This window comes from Vipera berus (assembly GCF_964194415.1).
Source record: "Vipera berus genome assembly, chromosome: 2".
NCBI classification, from domain to species: domain Eukaryota; kingdom Metazoa; phylum Chordata; class Lepidosauria; order Squamata; family Viperidae; genus Vipera; species Vipera berus.
The window spans coordinates 208,473,249-208,495,442 of NC_138203.1; the positions used below are offsets into that span (position 1 = coordinate 208,473,249).

General features: G+C 39.4%; 2 protein-coding genes across 4 annotated transcripts in view; one reads left to right on the plus strand and one right to left on the minus strand.

Annotated features, from left to right (window-relative positions):
- The window catches only part of ANXA6 (annexin A6), a 43,618-nt gene extending 41,039 nt beyond the window's left edge, over positions 1-2,579 (minus strand). The window contains exon 1 of one of the 3 annotated variants that reach the window (XM_081319991.1): positions 2,399-2,579. The gene's annotated coding sequence lies outside the window, so the exon portion shown is untranslated. Of the gene's footprint in view, positions 1-674; positions 694-2,398 lie in introns of those variants that run through there. The other 2 variants (XM_081319989.1, XM_081319990.1) reach the window with 2 other exon arrangements.
- A 6,368-nt stretch (positions 2,580-8,947) lies between these two features.
- LOC308662893 (cationic amino acid transporter 2-like) lies at positions 8,948-19,098 on the plus strand (the record flags this gene model as incomplete). Its single annotated transcript, XM_081319037.1, has 9 exons — positions 8,948-10,031; positions 10,854-11,009; positions 12,158-12,326; positions 12,741-12,877; positions 14,294-14,516; positions 15,394-15,530; positions 15,994-16,096; positions 16,619-16,761; positions 19,058-19,098. The coding sequence occupies exons 1-9, from the start codon at positions 9,656-9,658 to the stop codon at positions 19,096-19,098; spliced, it is 1,485 nt and encodes a 494-aa protein (XP_081175163.1). The 5' UTR covers positions 8,948-9,655.
- Positions 19,099-22,194: the final 3,096 nt, after the last annotated feature.

Sequence of the window (22,194 nt, forward strand, 5' to 3'; positions counted from 1 at the left end):
CCTGGCTCTCATTAACTGAAGTCAAGAAAGAAAACATCGACCTCTTTGTTCCCAGTTTCATTCTGTGTTCTGTAAATTTAAAAATTAGATTTTGTCCAGAAACACTGGTCTAGAAAACTCTTTTTCTGTATCTGGTCTGGTCTGAAAGAGAAAACTCTTTTTCAGGAGTTTAAACAGTAATGTTGTAAGCAGCCTGATAAATAATTTGACAAATTAAATGAATGAAATTGCAGCTGTGTCCACAAAGGGAGGAAAAAAGTTGAGCGAATAGCCTATAATTAACCTTTTAAGAACAGTCTGCAGGTACTTCAAGATAAAAGCTTTTAGTATGATTATTACCCTGCTTAACAAACATTTGGGTCAGGGGTAGGCAACCTCGGCTCTTTTATGACTCATGGACTTCAACTCCCAGAATTCCTGAGCCAGCCAAGCTGGCTCAGGAATTCTGGGAGTTGAAGTCCATGAGTCATAAAAGAGCCGAGGTTGCCTACCCCTGATTTAGGTGAAGGCAGTCATATATCTTTTTTAAAAAATTCTGATGCTTCTCCCCTTGTCTCCCTATTGCTTTTTTTCTTACAAAAGAAAATTCAGTAAGAAATTAAATAATAAATAGGAGCACACTGTCTTCTGACAGTCAGGGGGTTTTTTTCCATACAAGTATCCAGGGTCTCTACCTTAGATGCTGCAAAATAACTATGCCTTTTCTCTTCTTTAGGTTCCTTCCTGAAAACTGCCAGGTTTCTTAAAGACAGTGAGAAAAAAAAATTACACAAAGGCATCTTGTTCAGATTTTAAACTATCGTCCCAGTACTCACTCACCATTACTTAATACAGCTAAAAATCTGTATCAAAATGAAGTTTTCATTAACAAACCAACTAATACAATACAGCACTTTTTAAAAAAAAACAACACTGAAAGTCATGTACTAGGAAAGCAATCATTAAAAAACGGTTGTTGCCTGCAGCGGGAGAAAGCAACTTCCCAATTTAAATAAATAGCATAGAACTCAGAAGGAGTTCTTTCCAAGTCAATGTGCAAAAAACCTTTCCCAAGCTGTATGATACTCAGGACCCCACCCAGCCCGTAGAAAGCAGAAGGGGACCAGTTCAATAGGGGGCTTTGAGTTATCAGATTCCTTTGCCAACATATGGCAAGCATATTAACTGAAAATATATTATTCTGTATTAAATGGGAAAAAGTCTTTTCCATCCTGCGTGGAAATTCTGTGGAACATTGGAAGAAAGCATAGTTGGGTAAAATTCCCCGAATAAATCAATTGGCTAATTATTTTCAGAGATGAAAATAATCGGCCTTGAAACCAAAAAGAAGTAACATTATAAATGTTTTATTCTTTTTCGATATTTAATTTCATGAGGCTTAATTCTTACAACTAACAGTCTCTGCCAAATACATTCTACTGAAGTTTAGGTAATAAGGCCAAAAATGGATTCCCTCAAAAAGGGCCCTTAAGATTTCAACTGTGCCTGCTTACTAGTAAACAAAAAAGGAAAAGATAAATTTTCAAATGCAACTGTACAAGGCTAGCAGAAATAAAGCTCCCAAATAGGCAGTATCAGTCAGTTTACAAAAAGTTTATGAAGATTTTTTTTCAAGATCCTACACGTGTATGGATGGTACTGTTTCACCTCTCAGATTTGAAGTTGGTTACAGTTTAAACAAGTAACTATTTTGTTTTGATGACGGGATGCAAAGACTGAATTACACTGGGGGAAAAAATCATCAGTTTATCGGAACCATTTTCACTCACTGGAACCATGTTGACAAAATCCCTCCAAAGATTTTCTTTAGTTCAGCAAAACCATCCTGAATAACTTAGTAACTTCTCTTCCCACGTATAAAAGAGAAGGAAGGAGGAGGAGGGAGAAGGAGAAGGAGAAGAGGAAGGGGAAGGGGGGGAAGAAGGGGAAGGAGAAGGAGAAGGAGAAGAAGGAGAAGAAGAGAGAAGAAGAAGAAGAAGAAGAAGAAGAAGAAGAAGAAGAAGAAGGAGGAGGAGGAGGAGGAGGAGGAGGAGGAGGAGGAGGAGGAGGAGGAGGAGGAGGAGGAGGAGGAGGAGGAGGGCAAGAAAAGAAAAAGTTCTCTATGACTGAATCACCAAACAATGCTTACCCTGAATTTAAGCCAACCTCGCCGGCGCCTTACAAATATACATTTATAGAGAAAAGTCACTAACGAGGAGCTCCACCCCTCCCCGCCCTTATGTGAATCGATGTGGCACTATTCCCCCGCTTATGAGTTTGCTAAATAAAGATTGTTTAGCAGCTGTTACCAGTGCAATTGCTGAATTGTTCATATCCACACACACACACACACACAGAGAGGGATGGATGGAGGGAGGGAGGGAGGGAGCGAGCTATAGGCAGGCATACAAATCCTTACTTTGCTGGGCCGAGGCTCCCTAAGGCAGTTGAAAGGAGAGGCCGCAGGATCCACCGCTAAGCAACCGGGCTCTTGCTAGGGCAGGGATCAAAGCCAGGCAGGCCGGCCTCGGTGCAATGCAGCTGTTTCCTCCGCGCTCCGCTAGAGCCGTGACGTCACACGCCTCGGAATCTTCCCATTCTGGCCGGCCCTTGGCACCACCCTCGCCCCCCTCTCGCGCCTAAAGGGGGGTGGGGGTGGGGTGGGGAAGAGAGGACGATGTTTGCTGCGGAGAAACGCCAGGCTGGCTACAGCGGGCGAGCCTCTTTTTGCACATCTCTAACTTGCCGGGAAAAGAAATACCGCCCAGAGTACATCAGGAAGGAAAATGGTTGGCGTAGATGTGTCTTGTCTCAATTTTGGGCTCGCCTTTCTCTCGGGGATTTGGGAGAGGAGAGGGTTCTGATTAATCGGCTCAATTGCAGTTTCTGCACACGGACCCAGCAGATGGAACTCTGTTGAATTGTTTCTGAGGAAGCGTGTTTATGAGGTTAGGATACAGCAAGAATATGAATGGCCCCTTCTAGCACGCGCAAAAAATGTACTTAGTCCTTAATAGAATGCAATAGAAAATGCTGAAAAATGAATTTTACTATGTGCCTTGGGTTTAAATAAAAATGCAATCTTTAAACTTTAATCACTTGCCTCCATTGTTAGATGTTTTGTGCCAGCCATGGCAGTTCCCCAAAAAGGTCATCAGATGGGAGCAAAGAGGCTTCTTTGCTTCCACTGATGAGCCAAGGGTCTCAGACCCCATTGGCAGAGTGTTTTATGGTCAGGGAGGGACAAAGACCCCCCATAAATACCTCTGCACGAGTGGCTGCTCCTTCTTCTAGTCCTAGCTTCTTAAGATTCTACTCCTAGCTTCTAGTTCTTCTTCTGTTTTAGTTATGTAATACTAGCTTGCTTTCTTTTATTTTGTTTCTCTCTCACATGCAGGCATGAATGCTTTCATGCCAAGTATTTCTTTCTCTTTGATCTATCATTGAATAAAGCTAATATGATTTCATCTCTGCGTGATGCCTTTTACTTGGAAGCACCTTAACGATCCATCGTCCTCGTGAGATCATCTCACATCCATTGTGTCAAGAAGGTGATTAGACTAATGCACAGAATATCCAGAGAAAATCACTTTGAGTTGATAGGTCATGTTGGGAGTGCTCATCTTACCATATGAAAGGCCCAGGCTGGGGAAAACTGACTCAAGTTATACTATCCAGGTAGGATGACATGAATATCTACAAAACCCAATTAGGACTGGGTCCAGCAGCATCCTTGAGCAGTTGTCCTGGCCTTCTTTAATTCTGTCTCTATCTAACATGGATAATGAATAATGGAGATGCCATTTTAATTTCCATTGTGTTTCTGATGTAGCATCCTTCTGAAGCACTGAAGAAAATTAAAATGGAAAGTAGATTCAACAGCCTGGAAGAATGCTAAGTATTGCCACATAAGCTGCAGGATGATGCTGTTGAAAAGTTTTTGGTTGCAGTAGTAGTTACTGCTTTTGCTGCAGCAGAAAGTAGAAAAAAGAAATACCCCCTTTTCTAAAGTGACAAACTCCCACAAGAATAACCAAGTTCTATTGACACCTAAGGCAGAAAAACCCTTCCTTTCTAAAAAATCAAATCTACTATCCATTTGAGGTTACTCCAAAATAGCTGTCAAAATTGACAGCTTCAGTTAATAATAATAATTTAATAATTTAATTTGTATACCGCCCTTCTCCTGAAGGACTCAGGGCGGTGAACAGGGCGGTGAACAGGGCAATACACAAAGTTAGCCCAGGGGTAGGCAACCTTGGCTCTTTTATGATTCATGGACTTCAACTCCCAGAATTCCTGAGTCAGCAGCTGACTCAGAAATTCTGGGAGTTGAAGTCCATGAGTCATAAAAGAGCCGAGGTTGCCTACCTCTGAGTTAGCCTAACAGTAGGGCTGATCCTGCTTGCCAAAAGTCAAGGGAGCCCCACTAGAGAGGACTTTCCTCAGACTTGGAGCTAGTAACCATTAGCAGCAGCAGCAGCAGCAGCAATGGACAAGAGCTCAAAAACCCACAGATGGGTCACATGACTTAAATCAAAGACAACATCCCACTAACTGACTTTATGACCATATATGGGTAAGTATAATTTTTCCACTTTTTTTAAGAACAGTATCTTCTAGCTCAATGAAATATGATCTCTTAGCTTTGCTTGCCTCCCTCTCCCTCAGCAAATGCTGTTTCATTAAATAAAGTATAACTCTGACCATTTCATTCTTCTGATGTGGCATACGTGTTTTGCTTGTGTTTTTAGTTTTGAATGCTGGAATCTGTAAATCGCAGTATACTAACTCTGTGCCATATGCAGACCAGCTATACAGAGAAGAGCAACAAAGATGATTGGGGGACTGGAGGCTAAAACATATAGGGAACGGTTGCTGGAATTGGGTATGTGTAGTTTAACAAAGAGAAGGGTAAGGGGTGACATGATAGCAGTGTTCCAGTATCTCAGGGGCTGCCACAAAGAAGAGGGAGTCAAGCTATTCTCCAAAGCACCCAAAGGCAGGACAAGAACCAACAGATGGAAACTAGTCAAGGAGAGAATCAACCTAGAACTAAGGAGAAACTTCCTGACAGTTAGAACAATTAACCAGTAGAACAACCTGTCTCCAGAAGTGGTGAATGCTCCAACACTGGAAGTTTTTAAGAAGAGACTGGCCAGCCATTTGTCTGAAATGGTAGAGGGTTTCCTGCCTGAGCAGGAAGTTGGACTAGATGACCTCCAAGGTCCCTTCCAACAACTACTACTACTACGATATTATTATTATTATTATTATTATTATTATTATTATTATTATTATTATTATTATTATTATTATTATTATTATTATTATTATTATTATTATTATTATTATTATTATTATTAATTTCATTCTCATAACAGTAGCTTGGTAACAAGCATAAATTCCTCCCTGTCCTCTAGGTGTGGGTTTTCTTAAATCCATTGAAAAAGGAAGAATAATCTGATTAACCTACAAGTAACTTATCTCTAAAAATGCAGTCTGGAATGGAAAATTGGGCATCTGTCTTACTCATGTTATTGGAAAGACTACCTTTCATTACTTCTCATCATGAACATTGTTGATTATTATTCCAAAGCAAAAATCCTCAGTTCATTCCAAAGCCGCTTTCCTCCTTCAAAGTAGGCTTCCCCACCTGGTATCTTCCATTTATGTTAAACTATTTTTTGCTATCATTCCCAGCAATTATAACCACCAGATTGGAAGTTGCTCTAAAGCAGCGGCCCCCTACCTTTTGGGCACCAGGGACCTGTTCCATGGAGAGAAGTTTTTCTGCAGACCGGAGGAGGCGTGGTTTCATGTGCTGCCTGCATCCCACAGATGGGGCTTCACTTGTTTGCACGGAGCAGTTTCTGGCATGCCGCACACCATGGACCGGGGGCTGGGGACCCCAGCTCTAAAGCCTATCTCTATTATAATTCTGTTGCCTTTCCTGAAAATCTCCTACATTGATACATGTTTTTATTTTTAAATCAACACTTGTTTTACTTTACCCTGTTTTGGGGGAGTCAATACACTTTTGTAATAACATTTTAGAGCTGTTATCCATGATTATTTGGCAATAAGGATTAATGAATTCCTTGACATAATTAGATTGTTTTACTATATTTTGGATGCATTATGCAAAGACCCAACTCTCTAGAAAAGGCTTTAGTGCTGGGAAAGGTGGAAGGAAAACTCCCTGCAAGGAGACATAAGGCAGCCAGTTTACTGTTCTGGGAGCCAAGGGCTCACCATCTTGGCCCAAGCCATGATTCGGCATCCTCAAACGTTTGCATACTTTTTTTCTTAATTAGTTTTGGAAATGGTTTGTTACCTGCTTTTTCAATATTTGAAACCTTCAGAATGCAAGTTTCATACACTGGGTGAATTTCCTACAATCATTAGCAAAAGAAGTTTTATGCAAGTTTAAGAATTTAAAAATGTATTTTGGAGACAGGTAGTCCTTGACTTTCAACTGTTCGTTCAATGTCCATTTGTCGGTTCAACTCCGTGCTTGAAGTTACAGCTGTTGCAGCACCCCTACAGTCACATGATCAAAATTTGAGCATTTGGCAGGGTGCCCACCCTTACAACTGCAGGGACACAGCAATTCACCCTTCCCCAAGTGCCTCTCTCTCTCCTCCATCTCAGCAGCCCACCTGGCCCATCGGTATGCACAAAGTTGCCATGGCTCTTTAGGCCTTTGTCTGATCCCTGGCTAGCTATCTCCACCACCCAGGCCCTATTTTCACCCTGCCATCCCGGAGGTCTCATATCTGTAACTTTTTCTGCAGCTGCTGAAAGAGCCTTTCTAGCCTTCAGAATGATCGCTTTCGCTGGCTTTTAGGCCAAAAAGGCAAGGAAAGTTCTGAAGGCTAGACAGGCACTTTTCTCTTTCAATCTGAAGACTGGAAAGGCTCTTTTCTCTCTTGTTCTAGAAGGACAAAGGCTATAAAGGCTCTTTTCAGGCCAGAAAGCTAGTGAAGGCAATCATTTTATAGGCTAGAAAGGCTTTATCAGCAGTGGTAGGAAAAGGCAAAAGTAAGTAGACCCCAATATGGTGAGTTGGGGGGAGGGCCCTGGCTCCCCTGGTTTAGTGGGCTATGGAGAAGTGCCAGGCCTCCCAGCTTTGGCAGTTTCCACATGCCTGTGGGCCTGTATTTTATTAGTTTGTATCCTGCCTTTATTATTTTTACAAATAACTCCAAATGGGAAACATATCCAGCATACTTTCCTCCTCCTATTTCCCCCACAACAACAACCCTGTTAGGTGAGTTGGGCTGAGAGAGAATGACTGGGCCCAGGACACCCAACTGACTTTCATGGCTAAGGCGGGACTAGAACACGTCAACTCTCACTTTCTAGCCTGGTGTCTTAACCACTAGACCAAACAGGCTCTAAACTTTAAAAGGTACAGGTACAGTTACAGGTGGCAGGCCTCCCAGAGCCTCTGTTCTCCCCCCTGTGCCAGCCTTGTGTGGTCATTTAGTGAGCCACATGATCATTTAATCATCACAATTAGGAGAGCTAGGATTGTGGTCATTGAACAAAGCAGTCACATGGTCATTTCACTTAAGGACCGCTTTGATCAATGACCAAGATACTAATCTCAGTTGTGATGGGAAGTCGAGAACTAACTGTAAACAGATAATGAGCGATTAGAATGTTGATTTGGGAATGTTATAAACAGACTAGATGGCTAGATGAACTTGAAATAACAAACTTCATTTCTAAAAACACTTGATTTATGATTTGGCATGTTTACAAATCAAAATCTATATTTAGGACCTAAAGTGAGCATCTTGAAAATCTGGAGAAGTGTGAAAGGAAATAAGGTGCAAGTATAAAGGTAGATTAATTGCTAAAAAACAAAATCAAGGGGGAAAAAAGCTTAGCCAAAAGCATTTTCTATGCTTGATCAAGAAGAAATGAGAAAGAATACCTGATTTCAGGTCAAATAACTGGCAGTTAAATTAATTTGCCTAGCTTTGATCATTCTGATTGAAGCATCAGTCTTCAATATTTTATCTCCACCTTCATGAGTGGGCAACATGATGATTTATTGTATTTATTTATTTTTGGCTATTTTTAAAGGCCATCTTCAAATCGACCTTTGGCTACTATGTTACACAACTCTGCAACCTGCTGACTGAAGAGAGAACAGCAACAGACTCAACCTTTCCACTCAAGTCATTTTTGTCTGAGAATATCTGAGAGCATTTTTATACACAACTGCCCTTGTCACTTCTTGAACTTTCCCCAGATCCTTTTCGCCACTTTCTCAATGGCCAGCAGCTGTCCTTTGCACAGCCTCCAAGGCCTCCAGATGATTCTGCAGCTGCCCATTAGAAGAACACAGAATATAACATTGAACTAGTGCCCTCCTTCCCTCACTCAGTGCACATGTTTTCCTTGGATGGAGAGACTATTTATAGCTTTCTCTCTCTCTGTCCACAAACTTCAGCATAAAGACATTGCAGAGTTAGAAGGGAAAAGGAAAAGGTAGCAAGCAGGCATTTCCAGGAATGAGAAATGACCACCCCCCCACCCCCACCTATAAGCTTTGCAGAGTTCCAGCATGCTCATTTCCAAAATAAACTTAGCAATTCTGCATGGACTATGCCAGTGACCGAGTGCCCAAACTGCAACCCAAAACCCACTTACGTATCGTCAGGTGCCAGGTGGGCGTGGCCCATTGGGTGGGCATGGCTGTGGTGGTAACGGTAGACTGGGTGGAACTAAAAAGTTCAATCAATCACTTCCAACTTTGCGAGATCTTTTTTTCCCCCGCGAGAAATTGAAATTGATTGATTGAACCTTTTTGCACATGGCAGCAGAGGCCTAAACTGAAAAGGTTTTATAAAACCCAGCTGAAGACCTAGGACCAGGGCGACGGCGCACGTGGCCACAGAGAGGGCGTGCCATAAGCTCGTCACCATGGGACTATGCTGTAGCTGCTCTACAAAAAACTTGTACAATCTCATGGGATTTGCATCAAAATGGAACTGGCTCTAAAGCCCTATATGGACCACCCTCGGGCTAACTGAATGTGGTGTTTGTATTTTTTCATCAAGAGATTATTTTATTTTTATTTTTTTTATTTATATCCCATTTATATATTTATTTTCTGCACAGCCCTCCAAATTAGCTTTTTCCAAGGTTCGTTCACCTGAATCAACATATGACGTGCATTAAAATGATTAAGGAAATATTGTTTGCAAAGTATACCAGAATAAGCTTTTATGTAGTAGTATATAATTTTTCAGGCTATTGGGTTTTGTTTCCATTTGCTTGTCCGTGCATCTAACTGCAGTTTGTAAGGTAACGATTTTCATGTAAAACATTTATCAGTTTCTGATTCTTTTCCTTGTTAATATGCATTCCTCCAGTCCTCGAGCTAGCAAAACAGTATGCTTTTTAAAAAAAATTAAAATAAAAAAGCGACATGCAAAAGTAAAATGCATTGAATACTGAAGAAAAAGACAAAAAATAAAAAAAGATTCATAAGATAAATATAAATAACTTATGAATTAGCTCAATTGTTGAGTTTATCAGCAAATCTGGACCATATGCTGCCATTATGTGTCATCAGGATGACTATGATAGCCTTCTTTAAATATCTGAAAGTATATCACACATAGAAGAAAAACTGGATCTTCTCTTTCTGTTTCAGATGCCAGTCCGGAGTTCCATGATCTCCCTCTTTCAGATGATTTCTCGTCGGAAAATAATAACTGCCAATGGCTACAGAGAATCACACCTGCATCGCTGCCTTAATCTCCTGGATTTAGTAGCCTTTGGTGTGGGCAGTACTCTAGGTGCAGGGGTGTATGTCTTAGCAGGGGAAGTAGCCAAGAATACCTCAGGACCTAGCATTATCATTTCCTTTTTGATTGCTGCTATGGTATCCATTTTGGCAGGATTTTGTTATGCTGAATTTGGAGCCCGGGTGCCTCTAACAGGATCAGCATATCTCTACAGCTACATCACAGTTGGAGAGCTATGTGCATTCGTCACGGGGTGGAACCTGCTATTGTCCTATGTAATTGGTATTATCGTGGCTTGGGCCTCTCCATTCTAGTAGTGTGTTAGATTTCAATTATATCAGAGCTTTGGGCCTAAGAAAAGATAGCCAGACAGTGCTTAAGTAGATGTGAATTTCTAGAGAGAATGGGTTAAATATTATAACCCATTTAGTTTCCAAACCCCATATCTTTGGGCTACCCTGGGAAAGGCCTCTGTTAAAAATGCTGTAGAATCTAAAGATCCTCTGCCATGCAGCGTAGACTAGGCAAGGGGAACGCTAGTGTAATTCAGCCCATGAGGTTTCTTTATTGGCCTGTGAATGATAAGAGGCACAAAGCCAATTCACTGTACAGTTCCTATTTCAAGGTATTTTAAATGCACTGAAGTGTTAGCTTTGCAGTAAGCCCCCTTCTGATTGTTGTGTGTGCGCATGCAATTCAGGGCCTGTGTGAAATAGACGAATTGGACTCTGCATCTTAGGTTGTATATGAGTGAGATAATAAAAGTGATGGAATAAGTTTGTTTATTTATTCAATTTCTAAGCCAATTTCAAGTCATATACTAAACTTTTATCTTAGGCTGTCTCTGGACCTGCAACTCCTTCCTCTTCCTCCTTCTTCCTCTTCCTCTTCTTTCTCCTCTTCTTCCTCTTTTTCTTTTGGTTCCTCCTCTTCCTCCTCCTCCTCCTCCTCCTCCTCCCCCCCGAATTACCAACATCTTCTTGTGCAATGTAGATGTGTGTTCATAGAAGAGATGATTGGACTGCAAAATATGATGCTTTTAAAGTTTGGTATTCTCTGCCTGATATTTGACAATATTTGGTTTACCTGGTCTGTTCTCTATAGGAGCCTCCAGTATAGCCAGAGCATGGAGTGCTACTTTTGATCAAATTTTGGGTGAAAACCTGGGGAATGTTTTCAACATACATCTGGCCACGAGCATCCCAGGCCTGGCTGAATATCCAGATATCTTTGCTGTTTGCCTCATTTTCCTGGTTACAGGTATGTTTGCATGATTGTTTCTCAATCTTGTAACTATTAGAAACCAACCCCATATCAAAGTAACCATTTTCTAGAAGCAAACAAATTTATCTTCTTACTATGCCCTTTGTTCATCTCCGGCAGACTCAAATGATGGTATCAAAATCTCAGTTACACTGTCCCAACCCTGCAGTTGCCACTCACAACTCACTAGATTTACCGTTTACTATACCTGCTAGCATGCCATGTGTTCTCAGGGCAAGGAATGGTTTTATTCAATATGTGCATGGATATGAATTTTGGGTGTTAAATTCCAACTGATTGGGAGGAATAGGGTTTGAAAAGGCTGCAAGAAGACATTGGCAGTTGCCAAGTACTAAAGTACTAAATAAAAGTTTGTTATTTGCTTTCCAAATCTACCCCTGCGTACTGTAGAAACTAAAAAAAATGAGCTGCTGATGACTTTCTCGTAGCTATCTTCCTAGACACGTTTCATGTAACAATATTAACATGCTTGCTTTATTTCAGAATAGACCAGGTTCCATTTGGGTTATACGGACTGCTTTCAGAATTTCAGAAACCTTTCACAGCATTTATGGGAGGTGCTGAAGATTGCACTGAAGATATCTGACATGGAAAACCTGCATTCTGATCTTTAGTCCCTTAGCACCTCCACAACCTATTACTATGTTATTTGGAGTGCTTGACGTAGCCCCATCCTTTAAGATTGTAATGAACCCTAACCCAGAGATATTTAGGTCTCTCACTCTCCTTGGGTTCTAGAAGTTCCTAAGATTTGGCTTGGATTCTAGGCCTGGGGGCTGCTGAATGTTTGCATATTGGGGAGTATTGTTTTGGTCTGGTTGGTTTAATGTTTTTTTTAATTATATATTAGACTCAGAAACTTCTTGCTGTGAGGTGGCATTCACAAATCCAATAAATAAAATAATGCAGGAAATATCCCTGGCTGGTTCCTTTGGCAGTTATATGTTACAAGCTATTTAGAATCAGAAACTGTACTCTCAGTTAGTAAAGGGAGCTTGTTCAACACCATATCCAGATATTCTTGACATACGTTTTCACATTGTGCCATATGCAATTCATAAGTATAGTACCTAACAACAATAAGATCTTGGCACAAATCCTCTTCTGCCTTCTTTGTTCCACAGGCCTCCTCTCCATAGGTATAAAAGAATCTACCACAGTGAATAAAGTCTTTACAACCATTAATGTGGTCATCCTTGTCTTCATAACAATTAGTGGGTTATTCAAAGGAGACCTGAAAAATTGGACATTAAGTGAAGACGATCTGCGAAGGCTGATTGACAGTAACCTTAGGTAAGAAACTAGTTTCATCAGTGCTCAAGTAAAAAACCAACAAATGTCCACAAAATATGTTTTCAAAAGATTCAGTATCAGTTTACAAAAAAAGAAAAAGCTTTAAGTATGTGAATGTTTTCTGCAAGGTACCATAATCCTGATATTTCTGTTTATTGTTAGAGGAATAGCTAGAATTTATTTCATTTGTGAGCTGAGCTGCCCTTTCGCTAGAGAAATCAGGAACTTTACTTTTCCCAGTATAACATTCCTTCTATACCCCACAGCACTCTTAATTGATTTTAGTAGTTAAATTCACCAAGATCATCCCGGAAGAACAACACTTCTTTAAAATACTTTCTTTCCAATTAGTTCAAATATACCCATTCAGCATTTTCTCAGATTGATTGATTTAATGTGGTTTTTTCTTCAAAGTAACCAATCTGTGGTTGGCAATGACACCTGGAAATATGGAAATGGAGGGTTCATGCCATATGGCTTTTCAGGCACTCTGGCTGGAGCTGCTACATGCTTCTATGCTTTTGTTGGATTTGATTGCATTGCAACTACAGGTAAGAACAGTGCCAGATTAAGGCCAATTGATGTCCTACACACAGTGGCAGGATTCATATATGTGAACAACCTGTTCTTTGTGTGGATGCTGCTTCTGGAAGTCCATTCTGGGCCTGGGCAACAAAAAATTTGCTACCGGTTCTGCCGAACTGGTGCGAACTGGCTGAATACCACCACTGCCTACACCTGGCCCAACAAGAGCTGAAAAATAGAGCATGGCAGTTAAAAGGTTAAAGGCACGATACCGGGGGAGGGGGTGTCCCCTTCCCTTGGTGCCAGAAGCATATACCTATTTTGTTTAATGGTTAATCCATGGATAGGTAAAGAGTATAGGTAAAGGTAAAGGTTCCCCGCACATGTTTGCTAGTCGTTTCCAAATCTAGGGGCTGGTGCTCATCTCCATTTCAAAGCCGAAGAGCCAGCGCTTGTCCGAGGACGTCTCCGTGGTCATGTGGCCGGCATGACTAGACACCAAAGGCACATGGAACGCTGTTACCTTCCCACCGTTACCTTCCCACCTATTTTTCTACTTGCATTTTTACGTGCTTTCGAACTGCTAGGTTGGCAGAAGCTGGGATGAGTAACAGGCGGTCACTCTGTTACGCAGCACTCGGGATTTGACCCGCCAAACTGCCGACTTTCTGATCGACAAGCTCAGTGTCCTAACCCACTGAGAAATATGCCTTTTCTGTAGCAGTGCCTACCTTTTGGAATGAGCAGTGCCCCCCCCCAAGATCTGGATGGCCACCACTCTGCTGTTGTTTAGATGAGCTATGACGACCCAGGCCTTTGGCGAGGAAGAGTGAAACCCCTTACTTCATTGAGCATGTTTTTTTCTTTTCTTTTTTACGTTTTATTGGAATTTATTTGTTTAATTGTTGTGAGCCAGCCAGAGATGTTGAGAGTTGGGCAGCATACAAATTTAATAAATTATTATTATAAAAATTGATGTGAATTCAAGAAGAGATATAGGTGCTTTTAAAGGTATCCTATGTTCTGTGGTTCTCCTAAGAGGAAAATGGAAAATACTCTACATTTTTGGTGTCTGAAATAAGATAGACAATACCTTATCAGAATGGAGTCAGCCCATGAAATCTGGTCATCTAGAGATGAAATCACTCGCCCTGCCCCAGGAGATAGACCTTTTTCAGAGCTCTTTCCCTCAGAGGCATTTATGTCCCTTACTCACTAAGTCTAGAAGTATCTTAAAGCCATATTATTTCAATGTGCTTCCAGTCCCAGTGACTGACTGCACAGTGGTACCTAGTAGTAGATGAATTCCTTTGGGTTTTTATTTCTCTATCATAATTTGGTTTCATATCTGTGCACAATTCATACAATCATTAAATAAATAATCAGAAGTATGAAAGTGTATATTACAAAGTGATTTTCGGGTTCTCATCTGTATTTAACAGGTGAAGAAGTGAAGGATCCTCATAAATCTATCCCCCTAGGAATTGTTTTCTCACTTCTCATCTGTTTCCTGATATATTTTGGTGTTTCTGCTGCCCTGACCCTCATGATGCCCTATCACCTTTTGGATCCACTAAGCCCATTGCCAGTGGCCTTTGAATATGTTGGATGGAGACCAGCCAAGTATGCTGTTGCCGTGGGGTCACTCTGTGCCCTTACAACCAGGTAGAGCTACTTCGTATCCTTATGTTTTAAGAACATAACAACAGCCATCTTGTGTAGGATTTTCTAACTATAGCCATACAGATATGTCCAAGACCGTGACAAAGGCAGGAAGGCAACATGTCACACAAGGTTGACTCGCTAACCATTGATTTTAAAGGTTCTGAAACTTGGGTTCCATTTAACTGTCATTAATAAGCTCTGGTAGATCAGTGCTCAGTAAATTTATATGTGGCAATCACTATATTTTGGGATAGCAAATTCTGTAAATGAATGAATGATGCATTTTATGAGCATGTCTTTCCATCTGATTATCTTGAGTCTACAGCCATTCCTTATAATTCACTGATTTTGATTTTTTTTAGACAAAATACAGTAATTGATTATTGTTAATTTTACTAGGCTTCTCTGCTGCTTCAGTAGAAAGTGACTTGGAGCAGTTTACATTCAGAACAGGATTAAAACAAAAAATAATGAAACAAAAGAGGGCAAATACTGTACATAATATATTTTAGCCTGTCCATCCTTTATGTGATTGGCTTTTTAGTGGACCCGCTTTGCTCACTGTAAGAACAAATCACTGTAGGTATATGTGTCTCAGGTATGTCAAGTACACGTTGCAGATTATTTTACTTATTATCAGGTATGGCATATTGGAGGTTAAAGTACAATGATTTCCTGACCTAAAACATTGTTTTGTCATCAAGCTCTATGGAGGTATATCATTCTCAAAATATCAATTCCATGATTCACATTTCTCCTGAAGCTGTAGATTTTTTTCTCTTGCAAATTCTATTCCAATGCATGTAATGCAGATTGCCACTGGAAACAAGAGTTATTAGCATGGATATTTTACTCTTTTCTTGCGGTTCTTTTTCAGCTTGTTGGGCTCTATGTTCCCAATGCCACGGATTTTATTTGCAATGGCCAGGGATGGACTTCTCTTTCATGTTTTAGCCAGAGTGAACAGCCAACAAAATCCAGTTATTTCAACTTTGGTATCTGGAGCAGTTTCAGGTAAGCCTAGATATTGTTTTTTTCTGGGAAAAATAATGATAAAGATAAATATTCCTTGAGTTGAACTTGACCCTTGTTGAATCATGGCTAGGGCTGTCCATACTTTGAAAACAGTTTAGAGATGCTGTTGACCCTTTCTTAAGTTGACTCCCTAAAATAGTGCCTTTTATTACAGTCTCACTCAAAAATCCGAAAGTTGGGTGCTTTACTGAATGAATAGCAGAGAGGTGCTGACCTCACATGAGGTCCAGAGTACACCGAGTTATTTTCAAAGTACACTCCCTGTTCACACAAAAATCCTCCCATACCTCATTTCTAACTCAAGGGACTGAAACCATGACGAGCATTTACAAGAGCTGTTTCAACAAAGTATTAGACATCTTGTCCTTATACAGATGTCTATAACAACAGAAAATATTCAACTGATTTTGCTTGCAGTAGGCACCCTTTTCTGTTTTCACAGCACTGCTGGCTGTCCTTTTTGATCTGAAGATCTTGGTTAATGTGATGTCTATTGGAACACTGCTGGCCTACACTTTAGTTGCTGTCTCCATTCTACTTCTCAGGTAATAAGCTGCACTTGTAACTATTGGTACCAAATGAGAATACTGAAAACGTATATATGATTGTCAATATTCCAGATATTCTTATAGTTCTTTGAATTTAGAATGACTCAATATTAGAAGAATGCTAATGATATATTATCATGTAATATATTATTTTTCATATTCAGTTAATTTCCATAGACAGCATTGATGCTCCTGGAACATTGTTCCTGGAGCATAGGATCATTACTCCCATGGAGATTTTTTTTTGCAGTTTCATATTTCTGCATCTCCCTTTCCCTGTCTACCCAACTGTCTTGTTCTTACATTGGAAATTTTAATGAAGAATTTGAATCAGAATCTGAAACCACAAAAACTAAGCTGTCGTTTGCTCATAGGTCTCCATTGCCTCCCTTAGCCTTCTTAATTTTCTGACAACGACTTTATTTGCAATGGTTCTGACATATTTTTAACATCGCCTGGAGATGCCAGTTCCATCAGAAATAAGACACCATTGATTTTTTTTGTTAAATGCTTTTGCAGGTACCAACCTGATCCTGGTTCTCCAGACCCAATAGAAAAGACAACTGTAAGCAGAATGGCTTGGATAGACCTCCTAATACACCCTGATACAATTCCGTCCCATCACTCTTCCAGACTGGTGGCATACACAGTGCTTATTCTTGGTGAGTGTTGGGCACATTTAGAATTCTGAGAGCATGCTTTTGGTCTCTTCAGAAAATGGCTGTCATGGAGAAAGGCTTACCTAATTAAAATAGTGGGCATTCATTAGATAGATTGCTAATTGGTTGCTTTCTATCACCACCTCTAGCCCTTCAGGATATAATGTTCTTTTCTTTTCTTTAAATTAGCAGCCACTATTTATTTTATTTTATTTTATTTTATTTTATTTTATTTTATTTTATTATTTTATTTTATTATTTTATTTTATTTTATTATTTTATTTTATTATTTTATTTTATTATTTTATTTTATTTTATTTTTATTTTTATTTTATTTTTACTTTACTTTACTTTATTTTATTTTATTATTTTCTAATGATGCCTATGGGAATCCTGGAGCCATTTTTATCAATAAAAGAACATTATTATTTTTTTTAATTCCATTTATATCCCGCCCTTCTCCGAAGGCTCAGGGCAGCTTACAAGCTTAGCAGTAGCCTTCATTCTATGTATATGCCTGCTTATTAGGGCTTTCACACCCCTCCCAAGCGGCATTATTACAAAGTCAGCTTAATTGCCCCCAACAATCTGGGTCCTCATTTTACCTACCTCGGAAGGATGGAAGGCTGAGTCAACCTTGAGCCTGGTGGGATGCGAACCTGCACTAATTGCAGGCAGCTGGTGTTACTTAAGGAGGCATTAGCCCACTGCTCCACCAAGGCTCTTATTAGAGATTTTGTTTTGAAGATAGCCAGCTTTTTCCTCCCCCTCCTCCCAATTATTTTGTTAAAATAATCTTTAAAATTTTAAGTAATAGGGAGCCTGAAATGTCCATGAGCATATTCATGGGTTCAATTGAATAATCAAGACAGCTAACGTCTAAAATATAAAATACCAAATAGAAGAATAAGGAAACACAGGTTAAAAAAGCACTAAACTTATTAAGAATCAATATGAGAAGAGAAAGAGATGTCCCTTGACTATTCTTCTAAAGGCAAAGAAAGTTGGTCCAATATAATCCCTGAAATTGGAACAACATAGGGGAATATTATTTTTGTATAGAAAATAACAAAGACATCTTTAAATATTTTCAAAATGTTACCACCAAAGCATTCAAATAGTTTTATAACAGGTTTCTGAATATAGTTAAGCATTAAAATGTTTGAAAGTTAAGATCAGTGTGTGGAAAAGTTTGCAGATTTATAATTTAATCACATACATTATAATGTTCCCCTTAGAAAGCTAACTGTTATAGTTTGCACCATTTATACAGTAGATATGCTTTTTAAATTAAAACATAATCATGGTGTGAACTCCTTTTGCCAAATCCAACCAGCTTAAAAGCAAAAAGCTCTCTCAGACTACAAGCAGTTATTTTAAGATAATAAAAATCTGATCACTAGCATCCTATCTAGTCTAGATTTCATTTTGTTCATCTTCATTTAGCCCTTGACCAACCATAATATCCTTGGGCATCATTATCTCTGAGCTTGTTGTTCACTGAACACATAAAAATTAGATAAGAAAGGTATTGCATCAAATAAATGCATAAATGCAGATTAAATATTACAGCCATCAATTGGAGTAGAAAGAACCAGATCATATGTGTACTGAACAACATTCAAAATGGCTCTATAACCCTAGGCATAACTAACTAATGATTTACACCAGCTTTACTAGTTCCTAAAGGGTTTTAGGTTAAACAGTCATGTCAATCTGTCTTGAGCTTTTCCATTGCATGTAAAGGGATGGTCTGGTCTTGTATGAGGAAAATGTGCCTGTCCCCTGCATGCTTTTCACGGATCATGTTCTATCCAGCTTTTTTCATCTGTGTTATGTGCGTGCTGACCTCCACAAGATGGCCATGTTTGACATCTGGAACTCTGTGGTGTATTGTCTGCCTTTCTTCCAACTTGCTGGGGATTCTACTGGCATCTCTGGTCATCTGGAGACAGCCTCAAAGTCAGAAAAAAGTAGATTTCATGGTAAGCAGCAAAATGCTTGGTTAGCAAGCCAAATATGTGCATGAGGTATGAACATTGGGCAGCCATCCATTCATTAACTGAAGTAATCTGCATCTACAAATGAAGCAGATTTCTTTAATTTTTGTTGTTCCCATTACCAATCTATCATGTCCTTATTTCAAATCACTACTGTCACTTCACTCTAAACCAATGGATGACAAAGCTAACAAGTTTTACGCACCCTAACATGCTCCAATGGCAGAATGGAGCAAAAAAAACAAACACTTTGACACTGTTAACACCTAACGGGACCTTAACCGTGTTTCATTTGTTAGACTGGAAACAAAATGAAGATGCCTTCATGGAGATAGGCTAAAAAGAAAAACGTATTTCATGGGTAGGTTAAGTTTGTTAATGCTGAGATTAGGTCCAGATGGATGGAATCTTCTGAAGTCGAGCTACGTACATAGACAACTGTGAAGGGGAGGCCTAATAACTGTTTCTTTGTAGTCTGTTCTGTTTCTCTAATTTTGTTTTTCGAATCAAAGTGTACATTTTTTAAATGAAGCTGCTCTTCTTTTTTTGTTCTTCTCATGATTCAAAGCTGTTCTACACTTCCAGTAGTTTAGCATTTACTCAGTGATTTGAAGAATCATCTCCCCATGGTGATAGTGTTGGTGTTAAGAACTGGGGTGGAGTGATAGTGATGATGGCATGTTGTTTAGGAGTTCTGTAATTTGAAATACGGACAGGATAAGATGGGAGTTCTGTAATCACCTCTACAATATGCAGATTTTCATGAGTTTAATTCAGAGGAATGCTGACCCCCTAGTAGAATGCTTGGCTTTCTCCTTAGAGGTGTTCCTGTTCTGGCTCAATTCTGATACTTTAATTAATTAATTAATTAATTACTTTAATTAATTAGTTGTTTTTTCTTTATAATGACTCAGAAAAAAATATAATACTGTAAGTTCTTTTTAATCTAACTTGATCCTGATGATTTTATGGGTGTGTCCATGTACTGTAGTTTTCCTGACAAAATACAAGTGATTTACCATTGCCTTAGTCCAGGATCATTTTTTTTTATTCCCAGTCCTGTTTTTTCCTGGATGTGCCCTATTAAAGTACTGTTTGTCCTGCTGTATTTGGCTTAATCATTTAGCTCCTAATGATTAAAAGGACAAGAAGTAGAAAAGGGAACTTATCATAGGAGGTGATACTTTTTTTGTTTTTGAGGGGAAAACCAGGGAAAATTTCTAGGGTGAAATTTTTTGTTTTTAGTTGCGAAGTGGTGTCTGACCCATCGCAACCCCATGGACAACATTCCTCCAGGCCTTCCTGTCCTCTACCAGTGAGTCCTCCCTTCTCATTAGGTGGCCAAAGTATTTGAATTTGAACTTCAGGATCTGCCTTCTAAAGAGCAGTCAGGGTTGATCTCCTCTAGGACTGACCAGTTTGATCACCTTGCAGTCCAAGAGACTCGCAGGAGTCTTCTCCAGCACCATAGTTCAAAGGCCTCAATTCTTTGGCGCTCAGCCTTTCTTATGGTCCAGATTTCACAGCCATACATTACAACTGGGAAAACCATGGCGTTGACTATTTGCACTTTTGTTGGCTGGATGATGTGTCTACTTTTTAGTATGCCGTCTAGATTTGCCATAGCTTTCCTCCCCAGGAACAAGAGTCTTTTAATTTCTTGGCTGCAGTCCCCATCTGTGGTAATTTTGGAGCCCAGGAAAATAAAATCTGTCACTACCTCCATTACCTCCCCATCTATTTGCCAGGAATTGAGAGGGGCGGATGCCATTTTCTTAATGTTGAATTTCAAGCCCACTTTTGCACTCTCCTTCACCCGCATCAAGAGGCTCTTCAGTTCCTCTTCACTTTCTGCCATTAGAGTGGTATCATCTGCATATCTTAGGTAGGGTGAAATAGTTAACTGTAAAAATGTATGCATCTATTTATTTCATTAAAATTTACCAATCCCCCCTGGGAAAAAAGATCTGATTTTTTGTGGGTTGCATAGATTTTAAGAAATACATTGGATATTTTAAGTCTTAAAACCACCCTCTCACCCTGTAGAAAAAGATCAGACAATTTTAACTTCGCCCATTTTGGAAGAGTCTAGGAATCCCAAAAGGAATGTTGGTGTATTATATGAGGCCTATAGAAAGCCACACTTATATTAAAGTCTAATGCCTAAATATCTGTATTAATTTAGGTACCATGCCTGCCATTCCTACCTATCATCAGTATCTTAGTCAATAGTTTCCTGATGGCCCAGCTGAGCTATGAGACCTGGGTTCTGTTCTCAGTATGGTTGCTTATTGGTAAGTTTAGAGATGTACTCAATAGGCTTCAAATCAATAAGTCATGATTTGTCCATCTGTTTCCCTTGAATACCTGATAAGGCAAAGTTCTTGATTATTATCTCACTAAAATTACTAAATTCTAATTATGGCTTATTCTTTAACAGAAGAAAGGATTATAGAACAAGGGAGGTCAATTCTGAGACACTTTCTCAAATCCCATTGCAAGACTATTGTCTTGGTTGCAGTGCTTTCTGCTTCTCAAGGCTACAAAGAGCTAGTTGACGGTGGAGTCAGTTAACCAGATGGGTGGTTGATTCTCCTTCATTGGATGTGTCCAAATGGAGGCTAATCTGCCATTTGTCTGACATGGTTGAATGTGAATTTCTGCATTGAGCAGGGAGATGGATTCTATTGTTTAAATGACTTCTCCCTATTCTGTGTGTTTTTTTTGTTTTGGTTCTGGGGCTATAGAGCAGTTTAAAATTTAAATTAAAACATCGGTTAATGCATCTGACTGGGGTATCACCGATGCTTTTCAATGAAATCTGTTTGCACACCATCAGAACAATGAGACACACAGGCCATCAAATCCAAATTATATACAACTTATAAAATTAAGGATTCTACCAGCCCAAAGCACCAGAGGAAAGGCAGTTTATTAACTTATTATGCTGTTACGGTTTGGGTTGAGGTTTTGATTTAGTGAGTTGTGAACCATTGTTTAACCATGGTTTACTAGACAAACCACATCTGGCTAGAATTGAAAGTAAACAAGGCACATTTTGGCTTACTACTATGTGCAATTTTTGTTAATTGTATGACTCAGGGATGAGGTATTAAATTTGATAACCTTGATAACAAGCATTTTACTTACATAGACTACATTACCCTAAATGTTATTTTATATGGGTGTTTGTGATGGGGTTATTCTATTTATTTTACATTTTGAAAGGAAAAGAATGATATTGCTATCCAATGTATTGCAGGTTTTCTCATTTACTTTGGCTATGGAATTTGTCACAGCACAGAGAGCAAGAAGAACAAAGATTCATCTTTAGAGAAAACAACTCATTTAATAAACAGCCCAGATTCAAATGTCACTTTTAAAAAATGACTTTAAGGAAACCATGGCATGGAATGGTTTATTTCATTTACTTCTA